This window comes from Poecilia reticulata, linkage group LG4 (genome assembly GCF_000633615.1).
Source record: "Poecilia reticulata strain Guanapo linkage group LG4, Guppy_female_1.0+MT, whole genome shotgun sequence".
Classification (NCBI taxonomy): domain Eukaryota; kingdom Metazoa; phylum Chordata; class Actinopteri; order Cyprinodontiformes; family Poeciliidae; genus Poecilia; species Poecilia reticulata.
Genome location: NC_024334.1, coordinates 21,185,800 through 21,206,673, shown reverse-complemented (window position 1 = coordinate 21,206,673; position 20,874 = coordinate 21,185,800). Strand labels below are relative to the sequence as shown.

Genomic DNA, 20,874 nt, shown 5'->3' with positions numbered 1-20,874 from the left:
AAATGAACTCAAATCAAATTGTGATGCTGTGACTTGACCTTAAAGAGGCTGTTCCTGCATGAAAACCCTCCAGTGTGGCTGAAATCATTTCTGCAAAGAAGAGTGGGATTGTTTTGTTTTCTTCTTAACGGATGAAATCGTCATTTAAAAGCCGCTTTTTAGATTTACTCTGGTTTTGTTTGTCCAATTTCACGTTTCTGTGATCGGAAAACGTTTAAAAACAGAATAAGTCTACGAGGGCAAAACACTTTTCCCACCACATTGTTTGCCTGGCGTCCATCTGTAGGCCTGCCTGCCTAGTTTCGCCTGGTCCATTCTGCAGCCTCTTCCTGCGTGGAAAGGCTTTCAGGAGAGCCAGAGCTTGGAGATCCAGCAGTTTCAGGGGTTGTGTGATGGATTAGAGCTCAGTCCCTGCCAGTGGTGTTAGCGCAGCGACTGAGCACTTGGCAGAACAACCAGTGTCAGGGGAGGAGGGAGTGGAAAGAAAGAGACAGAGGAGAAGTGGAGGGGTGAGCTGCTACTAGCCAGAGAGAGAGAGAAAGAGAGGGGTGTGAGGACAGATAAGAAGAGGAGAGAGCAAATATTCATGAAAAATGTTCATTTAAATCATCAGCTGGTTGCTAACAACATCACAGTTCCCACTATGTGTGCGTATATGTCAGCTCTGTTTGTGTATGTCAGAGTGTGTCCAGTTTACAGGAAGTGGAGCTTGAATTATTATTATTTTTATGGATTTCTTTGAAAATCAACTCCAATCAGCAAGTTCAGCAGAAACACACAAAATGTTGCAAACAATTAGCGTCACCCTCGAGTTGTGAGCCAAAAGACTTCATTTCTGATTTCATTCATGTCGTTAAGTCTACAGAAGTGAGATGTGTAGACATTTTTTTTCCCCCAGTAGTTGTAGTGAAAGGAGCCAGTCAGAAAGATCAGCAGAGAAGCTGCAGTTCAGGCTTTAAATGTGAAGCAGCAGCAGCAGAGATGTTTGGCTTGACTCAGCTGTAACCTGAAACTGCTCTGACACAATTGAAGGAGACTGAGTTGTGTACACTGAAACTAATATCTAACAGCGGAGCTGTGTACACTGAAGCTAATATCGAACAGCGGATTATGTGTAAAAACCACGAGTGTAACGACACAGATGAGTCACGGTTTGGTGAGGTACCAAGGTTTTCAAGTCACAGTTCGTTTAGACGGGGAAAAAGAAAGAAATGTTCAAGTTTTCACTCTCTCTTTTCTCCAAATCTATTTTTTTTTCTCCAAATCTTTTTTTTATGATTAAAAAATACTGCAAAAAACAAAAAAATCATCCTTACCATGAGAAGACCCTGACAGGGTAAGCTGTGTATGACCAGGCAGAATGTGTTTATGGGTCACTTTGCAGGAAAGTTTTAAAAAAGCCGAGATAATTTGTATCCTGTTTGAGCAGACCATATATCAAACAAAATAAAAGTTTTGCTTACCTGAAAGATAGCTCTGAGTTATCAAAATAATAAAAAAAAAGTAGGAAAAAAAAGAATATTAAGGACTGTTCATTTTAATCTTGAACAAAAAACGACAAAAAACAGTAAAAAGATAACCATGTCTTCTTATTTATTCACTGGTGACATTATTACGCTGCGCAGATGCTCCGTCTGCACCAATGATGATTTAATAAGCTCAGCATGATAAATGCTAAAATGGGATCTTAATGTAATACTTCTGCTTTAATTTTCAGAAAATTGGACTTTCATCCCAGAGGGTTAGGCTTAGGAAGAAATTAAGGCATGGGTCAAGAATTAAAACTGGATGGAGACTTTGTTGCAAAAGTGATAAAGTTTTGCTGCAGCTAAACACAATGAGTTCTGCATTACAACATTCCCAAATGAACAGTCCTTTCGTTGATATGAAACGAGTCACAGTTGTGTTTTTGTTAGTTTTTTTTGCTTTGTCTCACATGGATTCACACCTAAGTTTCTCCTTTGATAATCCACAGAGCGAGGAGGAGAACAGGCGCAAGGGGAGGGACGCAGCAGTACGCATACAGTTTTATTGGACACAGTTCAAATGACTCAAAAAGGCAAAATTACCATCCAGAGCATGTTAGTTTTGTTGATTTGAAATGACTCAAACTGAATTTCGTTCATTTCAGTCATTTACATTTTGTCAAATGAACAAAATTCATATTCCTTTTGAGTCGTTTCAAGCTACTTTTTGTCATGACTTGAGTCATTTCATTTAAAATGAATCAAAAAGACAAAATTACCATCCTGAGGATGTTATTGCATCATGAACATGTTGTGCATATTCTATGGATACAGACAACTCACTAGGCGTTTGCCAACTGTATTTTGAACACAGTGTTACTTTATAGGTAATTCATGCTGAATGTTAAAAACACAGATGATCATTTATAGTCGTCTGAAGATCTTCTGGATTCATTTTGTGGGAATTTCAGTTCGTAGCAGAACTTTTAGATTCAACAAGAGGAGCAAAACCAATTGTGAAAATGGAGCCTAGTTGCCACGGTAACTAAATAAATGCATCAAAAGGGTGATGGGAGTACACCTGACAATGTTAACCAATTTACATCCACACAGAATGGCCCTTTATATTTGTGACCCATAGTTTCTAACCAGGAGGAGTTTTTAAGAGATATTCTTGTAAGTGGAGCGGCCAGCTGACTGGCAGTGTGCAGTAGCCAGAAGTTGTGAAATGGGGAACATTGTGGAGGAAAGAAAAAATCAAATCTCTCCAGTACTTTCTTTAGCGTTTCATAAAAGGACTATTAAAAAAAAAGCAGGCCAGAACAGAAACTCCTAGTAAACATTGAGGCCTTAACACATGGCTCAAGTCTGTTTCCGTGCAAAAGAGGCTAATACAAAAGCATGCCATACTTTTTGAGATTTTTATTTGTAAAACCATGTATCCTTTACCTTTCACTTTACAATTATGCACTGCTGTTGGTCTGTCGATGAGAATCCTGCTGAAATAATTCGGAGCAATGCGGAAAAGTTCAGAGGATATGAATACTTTTTGCAAGGCACTGGTTTAGCCAAACACTTATTTCTACGTTACAGTCATTTCACAGTTGTGAGCCAGTCGTGGAGTTAACCAAACCTCTTTCGTCCCTCTAAAGCCCCCAGACACTCAGCTTCAGTGAAACCAGAATTATTCGGTAACTTCTTTATTGCTCATGATTCATCACGTACAAAACTAAAGGAAAATCTCAAAGAAATGACAGGGGGAAGAAAAAAAACAACAACATATAACAGACTGTTTTTCAGCAGGTACAGAAGGTCAAATTCTGTGTCAGAAATCCCACATATAAGCACACACACACACACACGCACGCACGCACGCACGCGCGCGCGCGCACGCACACACACACACGCACGCACGCGCGCGCACGCGCGCGCACGCACACACACACACACACACCTACAGGGAGGACAGTAGGACTCTTAAAGGATGTATGAAATCTGCAGCTTTAGCAGCGAGCCATCACAGCACTCTGAGTTCTAAACAGCAGGTGAAATGATATCTTCTCCTGCACACGCACACACACACACACACACACGCACATACACAGTATGTGTTAAGAGATTACGAGTGGAGGGGAGAGGTTTGAAAGCAGCCCCCGTCTCTCATTCATCACTTCCTTGGATCCAGGCAAAGATCAACACCCTCAGCAATGAGTGACTGACTGAGCAACAACTTTGTTTTTTCATTCCTCAGCATCAAAAGCTGTGCTCTTAATTCTCAAAATATTCATTTAAATAAGACAGTCAGCCATGTTTTTCTTTCTCTAAGTAGAAAAATGTTCATTTTTCAGTGAGCAGAGATGTTTTCAGAACGACTGGTAAAAGGTGTAACTGGTCTGCTGCGAATATCTGTCAATATTTGCTGATGTAACACGATAGGTCATTTTCAAAGACATTTTAAATTATTTTATATTTTATTAACAGATGCACACAGTGGTGGAAGACTACAGTAAAAATATGGATTAAACATCCACTGTGTTTAACAGATTCACTGCTCTAGATTTTCAACAGGCTAACTTTTTAAAAAAATAACATAAACTTAATAACAGCAAATGGAGAAAATGGCTGTTTTCCATGTAAAAAGGTAACATAAAAACGCCTTGGGCTGCAGTGCTGAGAAACAGGTTAGGGAGGGGCGGTGGGAGTGAATGACTTTTGCTCCAAACTCATCTTATTCAGAGAACCGTGAGAGCTGCAGAACGATGGAGAGTTTTAGCGGTTTTGAAAGTGGAATGTTTTAAATGCAAGGCAAACCCTGAAACACAAAACCCACGCCTACTTTTTCCCCTGCGACGCCGTCGGAACCGGATTAAGCCTTTTTGGGTCTGCAGATACTTCCAGCAGCGTGTAACTTTAGGAGTAACTCAGATGGTGCTGGGCAGAGAAAACAGGATCAGACTTACAAACGACCCATTGTAAGAATATACAAGATCAATCTCTAACAATACGACGTAGTGACCTCTCCAGGACGTCCTCTGCCTCTCGCTCAATGACTGCTGGAAATAGATACCAGCCCTCCTGCTACCATGCAAAGACAAGCCGTTATAGAAGATGGATGGATGGATGGATGGATGGATGGATGGATGGATGGATGGATGGATGGATGGATGGATGGATGGATGGATGGATGGATGGATGGATGGATGTGGATGGATGGATGGATGGATGGAGGAGCACATTTAAATATTATTTTAAGTTGTCTAGGTGACCCAAAACAACAGCTGTCTGGCTGTTAGCCTTTCATGTCTTTTCTTCAGTTTTCTTCTAACTTGTTGTGAAATTACATCTTTTTTACTCAAAGTAAGATGAAAGTTAGGATTTTTTTCCCTTTTTTGCCCTGCAAACTGGTCCCAGTCATAAACTGGTTCTAGTCCTTCATTAGTCCTAACATTAAAATGTCTTCCTGCACCGTGATCCTCCACAAAGTATTTACTGGGTGAGACGTTTATAATGACGTCCCATAACAACGGCGACACTGACCAACGTATTGCATGTGTATTGATGATTTTAACGATGACGCTGGACAAAATGTAACCTCTGTTACTGGTTTCACAATTGTTGACTTGATGATGAGTTTATGGTGTTTTGATATTTTCATGATGTAAAGCACCTTTTAACTGCCTTGTCGCTGTGCAAATAAACCTGATTGACTGATTGTAAAAGTAAACCAACCAGTAAAGAACTGCTTTGGAGGGAAAATGCCTGTTACCGAGAACCTCGCTTCAACTAGACCTTTTTAACCACGAGTTTCTCTATAAATCGCTTATCTACCACAGATGTTTCTCAGAGGATCGTTTCATACTTTTTTCATTTTCATACTTTCTACACGTCCACAAGAACAAACCCTCGTCTTTTAACGTCCGCAATATTTTTACTCTGTCCTCTGTTCGGTGCGGCGACATGTTAGCACCAGTTACAAATCGCTTCCACTGCCACACCGCCGCACTTTCTGACCTACAGCACGCAACAGCCGCTCTCCGTCCGCTGCACAGCCGTCGCCGGCATCAAACTGAAAATAGTTACGCTCTCCAGACAGGAAGTATTGTTGTCCTCTGATAAATACCGGCATGTTGCGGCTGAGAGGTCGTGCCCTTCTGCGCCAAATGATTGCGAGGTAATATAAGACGGACGGACGGCGCTTTAAGCCTCCCTTTGACAAAAACGATCTGATAACGACAGAGTAAAGATTTAGCCGGGGTAAATTATGAGTCCAGGTGTGTCTCAGTGTGTGCGTGTGTGTGTGTGTGTTAAAGCTGATGATGGCGTCAGATTGAAGATGGAGGGGAGGATAAGAGGATGAAGTGATGCATGGCAAGAGAGACCAAAACAGGAGTGTTAATGTTCTCGGGCCCGCGGCTCTGACTTTAGCTATGCCCTTGAGTTTCATTTTGCATGTGTTGGATGTGTGTGTGTGTGTGTGTGTGTGTATGTGTGTGTGTGTGTGTGTATGTGTGTGTGTGTGTGTGTATGTGTGTGACTGCTGGCCTGTGTGCGTGTGCGCATGTGTGTGTGTGTATAACAGACAGTGAGCTGATTCCTGTGCTTGACTTTGTGTCGGATAAGGTGTGTTACCCTGATGATTAGTTAACCCACCGTTGTAAATAAATCTGAAGCCACTCATGTGCATCAGCATCAAAAGATGCCGCCAGAAGCCATAAATACACACCTGCGTGTGTTCACAGATACTCGGTGACACACGCATCGAGCTCTCTTGAGATTTATCCTTTAAGCGTTTACGTTCTCAGCAAAGGACAATAATGTAGCCTATCAATCTCTCAAACGGCTCAGCGTGTCGTGCGGAAAGAATCCACACTTCTGACACTCTTCTCCCCGCCCATCTCCATCGGGAAGTTTGCCGTTTATCATCTCCGAACTCCTACCCGTGACGGACGGGCTGGAGGCGACGCGGAGTGGAAGAGAAGGGGCTTTTGATCGTCTTCCGTCCGTACATCAGTCACCCATGCTGCTTTGTGATCGCGCTGACCCAATTAAACAGGCCCAGTTGCGCGCGCGCCAACAAACACTCCACTTTCGGTGCTCCGCGGTGACCTTGAATGTTGTTGCTTACACGTATTTTGCTACATTTTTTTTTTCTGTTTTTGCTTTTTCTTTGTCACACTTACGCATTCCAGATCCACAAGGACAAAAATTATGACGGTAAAAAAAAAACAAGCACATTCCTATGAGTTGGTGACCCATTCTTTGATCAATTAAGATAATGCTTACAAACAACACCCAGGCTTAATTATGGTCAAATCTGTAGAACCAATACATTCACTTATGTAGAACCTGTCTGACAACATGAAGTAGGCTGAGAGATGTCAAAAAGCAAAATATCATACCTTGATCTTGATGATGGTAACGTGGCGGACATTAATCTTACTGGGAAGGACATTAGAAAGCCGTTTTAAAGGGTCCTGAACAACGCAGAGCCAAAATGAGAACCAAACATAAAACAGTGGTGAATCTTCCCTGGCCTATCAAAATTACTTCAAGAGCACACAGACAACCCAGAGAGGTCACACAAGAAGCAAGCAGAACGCCCAGCATTGCTGCAGGTCTCACTAGACTCAGTTAAGATGAGATGATTCACCGGATGTCCGTACATCCACAAAAGTCTTAAATTTATGTATCTAAAATTAAGGCCTTAAATGTCTTAAATTCAGTTTTAAGCAATACGTTTGCCTTTAATATGTTAGTCACAGGTCTTAAATTTTGTCGTAATTTTGTATGTTCTATGTTTTGACATCTTTCATTGCCTGTCACTCAAGACAGTTGATGCTGCCACAAGCTAGTTAGCAGCTAATTCACGGCTAACTAGCTTTTTTTGCATTTCTCGTGGGTAAGTGCAAATTTATCGCCCGTTGGCTGGATGAAGTTAGGACTTTTCTGTGGAGTTGAGGGTTTTAAATTTCATTCATAATGGTCTCAAAAAGTTCAAGACAGATGGTGAAACCTGCAAAAAACCCTGATTCAACAATAAGGAAGTAAAACTAAGCACAAATGCCAACTATGAACACCTTTGTTTCCAAAAAGAAAGTCACTTTCTTTAACAATAAAATGTGTCTGAAGCTTATGAGAAAAAAAAACTGAAAGAAAAACTAAAAGGAATTAAATTCGTTTTCTCAGCCTTGTATGTTCAGTGTAACATGAGGTTAACCAGGAGAGAAGACCAGTCACATCACATAAAGTCCTCATTAAGTGCTTGACTGATTAAATCCGTCTTATTACCATCTTCATGTGCAGCCACCATGAATCTGTCCCACTTCTATAACTCCAGCGTCTTAGATATGGTTGCTGCACTGTGGTGAATTTTTAGCTTCACAGCGAAACCTAAAGAAAAGCCAATACAAACGCTACCGGATTACTTTGTGCCCCCAAAAGAAGACTTTGTCTGCCTTTACAGGGGACAAAGCTTGAGCAGTAAATTGACACCAAACCAGAAAATATGTCCAGGAACGAGGAGCTGTGCATCAGTAATGGTTCTGGACTTGACCCCAGAGCCGAGCAGTAGGAAAACAAAGACAGGTTTGCTAGCTGTTGCTGTGCTAAGAACTGTCTGCAGCAAAATGTAGCAGGAGCACATTCTGAAACGTAAACATTAAAGCAGGGATGTAGTAGCAGATCTACTGATAATAGCAATGAAATGGACAATTTCAGCTTAGCAACAAGAATCTGTGTTTGAGACTTGCTTTTTTATGCTAACACTCATCAGAAGAAGAACTGAAGAGAAACACTGTAGAACCCTACATCTAAATGTAAAATATTTACTCAGGAGCAGTTTGGGTACTCACTAGAAAATAGAATATTTGACAGAGACAAGATACAAAAGGTTTTTAAGCAGTTCAGAAATATTTTTAATATTAATCTGCTTCACGTTTTTCTATCAGAGCTAACAGACTTTTAAAAAGTTGTGCCGACAAGTCTGGGCTGCATCTGATCGCCCATAGTTTAAAATCTTCAATATTTAGGGTTGGTTTAGAAGCAGATATGCAGAATAACGCAAATGTGGACTGGACAATCCTGGACTGGAATATTGTGTACTTATTACAGTCTCATATATTGTTATATGGATTTAAGTCAATAAGGAATCATCAAACTCAAAGTTATTCACAGAAACTTGGTTTTTTCTTTTTTTTTTTTGTGGTGCACATCTTAAACATTTGAAAGGAAATTGCAGTTTGGGAACCTGGTGCAGTGCTACTTGACATGCTATTGGCTGCCGTTTGCAAAGCAGCCAATGGAGGGGGGCTGCATTTACTTTCCCTGTTGCTGATTGGCTGTACTCCAGAAAGCTGAAATAAGGAAGACTGCTGTAGATGTTAGCTTCTGTGGTAGTGCTAAAACGGTTTCCCCTGTACACATTAATGCATAATGAGATATATTTAGTGTTGAACTGTGAAAATAGCCAAGCGTTTCCAGAGGGGGTCTCAACTATTCCTGGAGCTGAACTATTTGCGGCTGCCTTTGGTCCCTGACAAGGGAACGCTGATATCTACTATATTAATGTAACTTTCAATTAGATTTATATGCACGGCCTATTTATTGAACATGTTCTTGGAGTGCTAATTTGGAGTTATAAGATTCCAGCATCTGAGTACAAATCGAATGCACCATATAAGCCTGCCACAAAACAGCCAAATGAAACCCTTGAAGCACCGGAGACACGGCTTCCTGCAGTGTTGCCAACTCTCACAATTCAGAGTTTTCTCCTGTTTCTGACTCTGCCTGACTCCGACATCTCCTTCCAATTAAGGAGATTTTATTACCATTCCTACTGACAGCTGAGATGTTGGCAGCTCTGACTTGAACAACTTGCACAATCTCTAGAGATGAGGTGAGGGACCAAAGTCTACAAATGTGGGATTGTTGGACATTTTAGACAAAATCTTTCATTGCAAAAGAAAATCTTGTGAGAAGAAACCAGCGTTCTGTTATTGTTAAATGAAAACGGTGTAGTGTTACTGCTGCTGCAACCAACGCTGTCCTGTTTACTCTAAACCATTCAGACTAACACTCAAAACTTGCCGGGGTGTTGCTCTTGCATCTGTCGTAATTCTGCTGCATTAGCAAGTCCCGCAGGAGCCAGATTAAGATTTTTATAATGTTCAGCTCAAACAAGGTGACATGTTCAAGTCACGTACAATTTGTGACGCCTTAAGCCTACATTTCTCGAAACTCGGCAACAAGCGGGAGCCTGTAATCACGCCTAGCTGTGAAGAGCACTGAAGCTTCACTCTACGAAGCTCAAGCACATTGGAAGATCAGCCCAAAGCGAAGTTTTTAAGTGGTGTCAAGCTGCTTTGTTAGAAACCGGCAAAGCTTTTTAGAGTCCAAGATGTTTTTACATTCAAAAAAATGTCACACAGTTAATTCTGCTAATATCCCTCGTGTGTGAAGACTGCATCAGTTGCTTGTTGTTGTTTTGTTGGGGTTTTTTGCCTCTAACCAGCTGTCAGTCAAAAAGGTTACAGAACCAATTAAGCAGATAATCTCCAATAGTACTTGTAAAAGAACACAAAAAAAAAACTGAACAAAGTGCCTGTTTGACATGAGAAATATCGACTCAAAACTCCATCGATTATCAAACTTAGAAACATTTCATGGGAAATGGAATTTAGTTACAAAAAAATATATATTCATGCCCGTATACGATGTGGTTTCCTTAAATGAACCCCCATTTCCAGTTCATCCTGGTGATTTCCCATGAAAGATTTACAGTTTGAAATATTTCGAAGATCCCCACGGAGACTTTCCAATGGCGCTTCGATCTCAGCAGCCTCAAGTAAAGAGCAGAATGCGTTGACTTTTGGACAGCAGGTCCAAAAGTCAACGCGTGTTGTTTGTGTTTCAGTGAGTTGTGAGTCACTTGTTTTACGTACAATCAGCCTACTGTGTTTTCTATCTATTTAATTATGTAACCACCAAAATGAGTTTTTGCTCTATGTGGACAGTTTTCGTCCTGACCACAGAAACGGCTAACATTGACTATTTCAAGTGAAGATACCGTTTAAACACTGATATACACAAGTTTCCCTGTTTCCACTGTGGCAGATTTAAGGCATCGGTCTTTTTTTTCTTCTTTTTTTGTGAACCTCCCCCCATTTTACCTTTATTTTGTGAATGAAGTGTACGTGTGTGCTTGAATGTGCCACTCACACAAGGTGTTGGTAAAGAGCACTTTACATCGTATGGAGGAACTTGTGGTTGTATGTGCAGGGTTATTGCTCTCAATAAACTCAGAGGTCAATCTGTTCTCATAGCTCAAAGGCATCCTTATTGCTGTCTCTGATTGTTTCTCTCTCTCTCACACACACACACACACACACACACACACACGCACACACACGCTTAAACACACGCTTTTCGTTACGTTAAAGAGCATTTGCGATATCTAAATCTGCAACATGAAGAGACAAGCAGATCTCAGTTTCACGGCGGAGGTTCGTCCCTCCTCCGTTTTCTTGTCCGTCTTCCCTTCACGCAACGTTTCCGGACGCCTCCCCGCAGCGGCCCGTCACACCTGCATGTTGGGTTTGCTCAGGTCCCCGTTCCCCTGGTTCCCTCCTCCGCCGCTCCCGTTCGTCGGCCCCCTCTCGTCCTCGTCCTCGCTGTCCAGCTCCTCGCTCTTCCGCTTGCTGTAGCGCTCGTACAGCACCATGAGCACGCCCATCACCCAGGCCGACACAGTGCCGGCCGAGAAGATGACGAAGCCGATGACGATGAAGAAGAGGTAGTCCCAGTAGCCCAGGCCCTGGTGGCAGTCCGCCCGCAGCTGCATGCCGACCTCCGCCAACCGCTGGCCCGCCAGCTCCGGAGGGTTGTAGCAAATCGTCTGGCCTTCATCTGGAAGTGGAGGTGAGATGGGGGGAATTAATTAGGAGGGACATCGCATGAAAGGACGTCAGGGCTGAGGATAATGAGTGCATACGGTGGAGGATGAAGGGCAGAGTGTCAGAAAAGGGGGAAACAAAAAGGACAACAACAAAAAAAAGTAATTGCTTTGGAGGAAACGCCGGGCGACCATCAATAACGTCCACACAGACGCAGCCTTCGACAAGGCGTCGATAACCTTCGTGATAAAGGATCCCAAAAGACGCTAACATTTTTCCTCTGAGTAATAATAATAAGAAAGAAAAAAAAAAAGTCTTTGGCGTGCAGGACGCCGAGACATTACTATGCCGCACACACCGACGCATGCATTCAAGGAAAGGTGACACCAGCCCTCCCTCACTCGTCCGACAATAAACACCAACAAATGACTCCGCCGCTGCGGAGAGACAAGGAGACAAATGTTTTCTCTGACAAGACATTCTGCCCTCGTAATGAGGAATATGATAATCGGCCTGACTGACGGCTGACCACACAAAAGACGCAGAATTGTTGGCACGAACAAAACACTGCGCATGGTGAAGAGTTCATTTGGAGGTGGAGGGGATGGCGCTGGGCGCGTAAAGGTTACAGCAGCCAGACAAACAGGCTTATGAGATTAAAAGAGTTTCTGAAGAGCTTATCAGGAGAAACCGATCAGCATGCCGGAGTCAATACGTCTTTACGCCGACGACGCCGTTCTGCTGTTGTAAAGACTTTGCTCATCATTTACTACTGAAATAAATCAAATGGGAAACATTTTTTTGTTTGAACTGATTGAAGTACAAATATTTGGGTAGCAGGATATGCAAAATTGCACTTTAGCCCCTTAACTTTTGTGACAGCATCCTCACTGACTTGCATGCAAAGCATTTCGAGGGCGACAGGTAAACGTTTAGCTCTTTGCTTTCTAAACTGAGACAGAAACTGGATTCTTTTTATAACTCAAGTTTCCCACTTTTCACAAGCAGAAGAATTATAGCAGCATTGATGGTCTTTGCTCTGGATGATGGCGATGCCTTTCACAGCTGAGCTGCCCACTCCATCCAAGAAACTGTGTGTCATTCTGCTTCAAGATTCATCACTAAAAATCGCCATGCAACACATAATTGCATGTTACATAAAAGCAGATCTCTCGTTTTTGGGTGTTATTTTTGTCTGTAAAAAGAGATTACAGCTACTTTCCCTAAGGCACCTTCACATCCACAGACCGACATTTTTGTCCGTTCTCCTTTGCAAGCTGTTTTATTCTCAGTCAGATTGGATGGTGAGTATCTGGACTCTCAAAACAATTAGATTTAGGACAGGACACTCAAACCTACCAGTATGTTTTGCTCAAACACAAACCTCTTTTTTTTTTAAGGTTTGTATTTGGACACATTTACAAAACGTTACTATAAAAAGCTGCAATTAAATTCCCTTAGTAGGTTCTTGTTTGACTCTGCAAACAAGCAAAAACGACAACGTCGCCTCGTGAACTTGTAATGAGTCTGAGAGATTTCTCAGTCAACAGTTAAAAGTCGAAGGTCAAGACGAGGTCAGGAGGACGGAGAACCTTTTCTGGGTCAGCCGTTCCTGGAGCTGGAAATCACAAACCTTTCTAATTTGACTGCAGAAGACGTTCAGGGTCTCTGCAGTAGGAGTTCACCGCTGTGCGCTGCAGACAAATACGACTTTCATGGGTGAGTCATAGAAGGAAAACCTTTCTGCATCCGTAACACAATTCGGCATCAGAAGCTAAAAAAAATTTAACTTAACAAAGACCGTGGAAAGGAGAGGGGGAAAAACCCTCCAGCCAAACGGAAGCATTTTGAAAAATTCTCCAAAAAAAAACATATTGCACCAAACACCAACTCAAATTCTCCTCCCAGCTGCAAAACATGTGCTTAAAAGCTGTGAGATCTCGCACGGCGGTGCCATCAAAGGTTCATGTCGATCAACAACACTCAGCCTTTTAAAGGGCATGCAGAGTTTTTTATCTTTAAGACACTGATAGATTATTTCAGCATGGATTCCTATGTATGTCCACTAAAATAACAGGAAACTGAGCAGTTCGGTTTGTGATGTTAAACTGAGTACCGTTAATGCTTAGTTTCGTCTTTTTGAAATGTGGTCTTATTTGGAGCTTTTTTTCCTCCTGCCCTCCACAGATTGTTCCTCGACTGAGGTCTACTGCTCCTGCACGACAGGCAAGCTAACAAGGCATTTACTAAAAGTAACGAAATGAAATAATGACGCGTGCGTTACGGAGCTATTCACAGGTGAGTTATCCCACCGCAACTCTGTCTATGGTTTCTATTACGTCTATGCTGAAGAAAGAAAAACCACAAAAAAGAGTGATAAATCTGGGAATAAATCTAAAGAGGCAAAAATTCACACTATAGGAAGGCGAAGATAATTTGCATTAGAAATGGGCGGCTCGATCCAAAGCATAAATAAAATCGATATTAAGTTGGTATCACTATAGGATCTATGCTTTAGTTTCAGATTCCCTCTTGAATTTTCTTTTTTTTTTTTCTTTAGGTATTGTAGTTTCTCAACTCCACCAAAAAAAATAGATTTTGCTTTTATTTGTTCTCAAATGATAAAGAAGGACACAAATAGTTTGTTTTTCAAAAGTTCAGTTTTTCTGTTTTCTCTGCTTATGGTTTTAATGTGTTATTTAAGTATTTTTGCAGACACATGTAAACTTCTCCATATTCCAAATTCATTTTAAGAGGAAAAAACCCCCCACAAAAACACATAAACAATCAGGAGTTTGATAAGACATCGAACAAAAATACACAGTTTCAGTATCGGTATCAGTGACGGTGGGGATGTATTCACTTGGTATCGGATCGACACCAAAACGATATTTTGCACACTTCTGCTTTGAGTTTGAGCTTTTATTCTTGACATTTTCAAACAGAAGAAAACAACAACAAAAAAAATAGACATTGAATCATAGGTAAAATATTCCCCACTGTACTTTAAATTTAAACTAACAATTTTAAAAAAAAGGGTTTGTCCTGAGCTTGAAAAGCTGCCAAGTTTTTGCCGATTAGAGTGACTTCTGCACGCGTCTAGTAAAGGAAAGAAAGCAGGAAACGCAGTTTTCAATCAGTCCATCTTCACTGCTACTTCCCCTGCTCCTCCTTGCCTCTTTAATTGGCTTGTGCGCTCCAGAAAGGGCAGATTTTTCTCTCCTTCCTCCAGCTCAGAACAATGAGAGAGATGACGGAGAAGAGATAGAGGGACGAACAGCGGCAGCACTTTTAAAGATGAAAGTCCAGGAGGAGTGGGGACCGAGATAATAACAGAGAATCCCGTCAGACGGAGAGAAAAAAAAAAAAAAAAAAGCTAACTTGTGCACAGATTTAAAATATTTACATCCACATGCTTTTAAATCAAAGCGCCAAATGATGAGTCTGATTTTAGAAGGAGAGGGAAGTTTTTTTTTTTTTGTTGCTCTTTTCTTTTGGCAGCAGTCTGAATGGATTTCCTTATTATCTTAATTAAGCTGCAGTTATCTACCAATAAAAGTCCCGACGACAAGGAAGGGAGCGGCAGCAAAGAGCAGCAGGATAGGATCTGTACTTGTCAATCAACCCGGCCTGGTAGCTTTTTGTTTTTCTTTAGCAGCAGCTGCAGGAAACAGACAAAACAATTAAACCCATCCACACTTTACAAATCTCTATCTGTGTTATTCAGATACAGCCCCTCAGATAACCCGAGACTAGACAAGATCCATCTGATGATGATGATGATGATGTTGATGATGATGATGATGATGATGATGATGATGATGATGATGATGATTAGATCGGTGCTACGTAGGATGTGAGGATTAAATGTAACAAATTAGCCAGCTCGGTGGTCCGATAAGCCCACCGGGTAGAAATTTCCACAACACACCTGCAAAGCTTTGATAAGGCTTTTTTTTGATCGATACGGACGCAGCAATCGCCCGAGGATTTGTCTCGCCAAACGTCTCCTGCTAATGCTTTTATGTCATGTGTGCGCCGGACCTCTGCTCCTTAACACAGCGGCTGAGACGTGTTTGTGTTTATCTGACAATTGTCCCCAGTGCAGGTTTTAAATAAAATATATATGTACCAAGAGCATTCACAACACTTTAAGCTGCTGGGGAAGCTTTTAACTTTATTTTAAGGCATTTTGTGGGATTAGTGATGAGGCTTGTGTTAAGATTACAGTGAGGTTGGTCTGCAGTAAAAGTTCAGATGAGGATATTTGCTGACAGGCAACGGCAGTGTGCGACCTGACCGACGTGGTTATCTTCTTCCTCTTCATGTTTCACAACACCTCCTTTCGCTCAAAGGAGACTAAAACGCACCAAGCTGGTTTTTACTTTAGCTCGGTCTCTGAAGAAACTGAGGCAAACGCTTACCTTGAAAGTTCACAGAGCCTAACGCCAAACCGAGAAAGAATTTAAAACAGAGGACCGCTTTATCTGTTTTTAACTTGGAAACCGTCCTGCTCGAGAATAAGAGGTCATTTTTTCAGTTTTTTACTTCCTGTCATCGTTTATTAATCTAATTGATAAATGTTACGACTGGCTCAAGGTCATTACAAAACGGGAAACCATGCAGGGGCTAAAGTGCATTAAAAAAAAGGAATATTTATTTTTTTAAAAACAACAATGGGTTGTGGACATCAGTATCAGTGGTGTAATGCAAATGCTTGGATGTGTTGTATGAGTGCATATGGAAATGTTGAAGCGCAAAAACAAAGACAAACTCAAATGTGCAAAAGGAAGGGAGATGAGGCCGACAACTGAGCACCACAAGCGTCAAGAGCAGGCAGAGTGGACGCCGAAGGCGACCCAGAGGGTGGAGACGGCCAGGAAATGTTTGGTTCTGGTAGAACATTACCAAAATAGTCATTCAGGATGATCGCAATCACACCAGCCTTCGTGTCCCACAGACGTAAGTTGCTGTGGCATCATGTCTGGTCACTGAAGACTAGCAAAGAATGGTCGAGCAGCTGAAACAGGACACGTCCTTACTGCGTCAACACGTTCAAGGTACCTCAAGAGGAGAGAACCCACTTACAAACACAGACCTACCACAGGTTCACAGCCAAATCAAAATGGATTCACCCAGTTACCACTCGCTAAAGCAAATAAAATGATGCCTTTAAGGTCACTGTCAAGTGACATACGTCGCAGGTTGCCGGGGTAGTTGGCATTCAAAGGCCTTCATGTCTCCATACTTTCATTCCTGTGAGGCTCTCTGTGCTTCGGCTCATACGGCTGTCCGTCCACAAGCCTGAGTCACATGTAGTGACTGTTTGAGCCGTTTAGCCGATTCTTTCAGTTTCAATACCCTGTCAGGCTTTCTTCCAAGGTAGGTGTGAGGATTGTGCGTTATCACTTAAACAGCATAATTTTTTGTAGCTGGATATGGAAACCCTGTATGTGCAGACACGAACGTATTAACAGACATCTCCCTCCGGATATTTGGGTCTGTTTTTTTTGTTTTTTTTCCTCCTCTGATCTCTCTTTCAAACATAACATTTTCAGCATTTGTTCAACATTTGTCGATTTATGTCTCTGCAGCCTCCTCTCTTAAACAAAACAAAACAAAAATTTTATGATGCCATGTTATAACCCACAGATCAGACGGTTGAAACCTGAAAACAGCAGAAAGTAACAGAAAGTTTTACTGAATGATAAATACAAAGTAAGCAAAAGGAAGTAAGCAGACTAAACCCAATAGAACAAAGAATGGAACATTGGAATAAATTAAGAAGCTAACCACAAAGGAATGAGCTTATATTGACAATAATGAGTACAGAAACTTGAGTATCGCAACACATAAAACAACTTTTGTGACTTCCTGGTTCTGTTCAGCTGATAAAACGCATTTAGCTACATGTGCTGTGCCGAGTTATTGACGTCAGACATTGCATTCTTCTTGAAAGTAAATACAAAAGAAAATGGTCTCCCAGGGTAATTTTGGAAACAAAAGGACAACCTCAGTCTTTAAAGCCCATCATTGTAAGCTTTCAGTGATTCCAAACATGTCAGATAAAATGACAATTATCCCAAACAGCGAATAAAGCAGAAAAATGAAATAAAAAATAAAGCTGGATTCCAGCAGTTCTGGCTCGCTCGCTTAAGAAATCCAGCAGAGGAACAAAAAACGTCAACCTGCACATATACGTACACTGTGTCTCTACTTAACATTCATGGCTACGTTTTAGAGAAAATTCATGACTGATTGCTATAATCAGAGATAAGAGAAAATAATGTGCGTATTACCGGAGAACACAGGAAAAGGTGGCAGTCAGGATGATTCACCCTCCGCTTCGGCATTTTTCACCGTCTGTTTCTTTGTCGCACGTCCCATCACTCAGACCACTCAGACGTTATTCTGGCACAATGCCCTTGACATTTTCAGTTTGCCTCTGTTTTTCCACAGTGCTCACTTTTTCTGCTGAGTCTTGTCTTCAGTAATTCATGCTCATATGCACTTTTTCATATGCACCCCAACCAACTACCAAAAGTCCCACGAGTCTTCTCTGAAAAATCCTTTGTTTAGGATACAGGAATTCACACGGTCAAAGTTGTAAAAATGCCATTCTCAGAAATGCGTCATTATCGTATGGATCTCTGTTCAACTGAGCAGAAAACATTTAGTTTTTAGACAGATATTTCGATCTAGAAGCAGAACTTTGTGAAATATTAAATGTGCTGAATATAAAAATTTTGATTTGTCCTTTTTTTGTTCTATATGTTCGTCTTTTCGGGCTGAAACAGATGAGCTCGAAATCTGTGTGTCACGCAGAGTTTTCTGGCTGATCCTTTGGATTTTGAGTGCAGTCACCATGTCGGACCGGTCTGCATGGTCAGTGAACGCACCACGGCAAAGAGGTAAATAAACAACAGCAAAATAAGCAATCCTCTGACAGGAATATTACTGAATGCAGTCAGGTAGACATTGCTTCTAACAATATTGGCACACCTTAAAGTTAATAATTACTTACATTTTTTTTTCATTTTCTCAATCTGAAACACATGATCTAAATTTTTCACATTGCCAGATTATCAGTAAATAAAGATTGAGAGACGAGAAACGGCCCAGAGGAGCTTTAAACTCACACGTGAGCAACGTCGCCTCGTTTCTTAAAAATCTGTGAAGGATCCACGGCCGGTCTGTTATTCTTTTAAAATAAATTATGAAAATATTTCTTTGAATGAAGGATTTACTTCCTCTTTCCCCACAAACTACTGCAAACAGACCATCTGAAATCACCTACAATTAATAACAATACGAGCTGTGGATTTTACATTGATATGGTTGAATTATAATGTTGCAAAAAAAATAAAAGCAGTTTGAAGTCGTTGGCACTCTCACCCTACAACAGTACATAATAAAATCTGTGGTACAATAACACTTCGCAATGTCTTTTTGTGAGTACTGTGGACTAAAACGACGGATTTTAGGGCACCTTTTACAAAAAGTTGCGACCAAAGTTGACCCTTTTTTTTAAGCTACATTAAATTGCCATAACATGGTCTTAAGAAAAAGTTGAAATTGCTGCACTTAATCTTCCATTTAAAGTCTTCAAAAGGATAAAGCAGAGCAATCGTTGCAGTCGTACGTTAATATTTCTGATATTTGCTGGAGTCTCACTTCCTGTATAAAGGTATCAGTCAGAATGAGCAGCAGAAAATGCCTCAATGAAAAATTTCTGCTGCGTTTCTATAGGTTTCTTAAATCTTATCTGCTTCCTTTGAAACATTAAAAAAAATGTTTCTAGCTAACTGAGCTTTCACTCAGGTATGATGCATTTTCTGTTTAGAGGTTGTTTTTTGTATTAACTCACTGCATAAATGCTGTTATTATCAACAAGATGTTTAATTCAGTCATAAATCGGTAAACAACTGTTTTGAGTTTGCGTCTCAAAAATTTATCATAACCACAAATCAAAAATTGATGGATCTGTTTCAATGGAATCATTGTATTTCTATTTTTCTAAACTGTTCGCTTTGTCGGGACGGCAACTCTTCCACGTGTTGCTGAATTTCACCACCATCTTGCAGCTCATTAGGACATCTTTTAGGTCTCTGCATACGCAGCACTTTGTAATGCTGTAAAAAGACACAGACACCCCAGGAGCAAACTACCAGATGTTTTCAGGTTAGGGAGAAAAAGACAGCAGACAGAGATTTAAAGATGTACAAGAGCATCCCCCCCCCCYCMCCCCCCCCYCCTTGTTGCTGCAGAGTAGCAGGAACTTGCAGTCTAATTCCTCTTAGGAAAGTAACTGCTGCCTCCAAAAAAGAAAAAAAATCTGCAGCTTCTGCATGCTTACTGCACTGCAGTTTCCACACATCCTCAGCTTAACCTGCATCCTGGAAAACCCTGCAGCATGCGCCCGGGTCGGGAAGCGTCGTGAGATGTGGGTGGAGAAAACTTTAACATTTGCAAGCAAATTAATAAATCTGCGCAAGCATGGAGAAAACTGTCGCGTTATTATCGAGGAGGACAGGAAGCAGGCTGCAGTTGAGGTTTTGTTTTTGTGACGAAGACCCTCGCTGTCCCGACGTCGGCATGCAACAAGGACTGTGGCCAAGCCGGGCGGAAAGTGTGGCGAAGCCTGCCGCTGAGAGTGCACAAAGCCCTGCGGCTCAGTGACACCATCAGTGCCAGGGGCTATTAGGATAAAAATAGTTCTGCAGGAATTAAACAGCAGCGATAAGAGGAAAATACACAGAAAGCATCTTACTGAGCTACAGACGCAGCAAGATACTGACAGCGCAAGCAACCGCTAACGGAGAGAATAAACAGAGCTTTAAAGTAACTGGTGCATACAAGGTAAACACAAGCAGAGTCTATGTGTTTATATGTCTGTAAGTATTCTTCAAATACAAAATTACCTTTTTGTATTTTAAATGTACTTTTTGTATTTTTGTACATAATGTATTAAGTACTTAATACTTAATACAGTATTAAGTATTTTTGCAGACTCAGTCTCATTTCATAGCACAATCAATGACAATGTTAACTTCAGTTGTTATAAAAAGTGTTGTGCATATATCAAATATGACTTAAAAGAAATCTGACATCATAATTAAGCACCTTGAAATCGGGCTTCCTTCTCTTTAAGAAACTCCTGCTCTTACTATTAATAATAGTACTATTATTAAAAACAATAGCAATAATACTCTATTATAATTTAATGTTATTGCTGTTAATCATAATAGTACTATTATAATTATTAAAAACGATAGCAATAATAACAATATTAATAACCATGTTATTATAATTTTATTTAATTTCATACCGTTCAGAAACGGTATGAAATGGGGAAAAATAATATAATTAATAATAGCAGTCTCTTTTTCATCAACAACTTCCCCAGCCGGGGAAGTTTCTTCTTTGAGATTGGCCAAATTGTCCCCAAGGACAAATCTCTTTTGGGTATGGTCTTCCAAAGTCACTTTTGCTTGCGCAGAAGTTGAGTTTTTACACTC

General features: G+C 41.0%; 1 protein-coding gene across 1 annotated transcript in view; it reads right to left on the bottom strand.

Moving 5' to 3' along the window:
• Positions 1 to 5,111: 5,111 nt before the first annotated feature.
• Positions 5,112 to 20,874, bottom strand: part of lrrc52 (leucine rich repeat containing 52) — a 28,903-nt gene continuing 13,140 nt past the window's right edge. Inside the window, exon 2 of the mRNA XM_008407313.2 lies at positions 5,112 to 11,369. Coding sequence (XP_008405535.1) covers positions 11,041 to 11,369 — 329 coding nt within the window. The 3' untranslated portion in view covers positions 5,112 to 11,040. The remainder of the gene's footprint in view (positions 11,370 to 20,874) is intronic.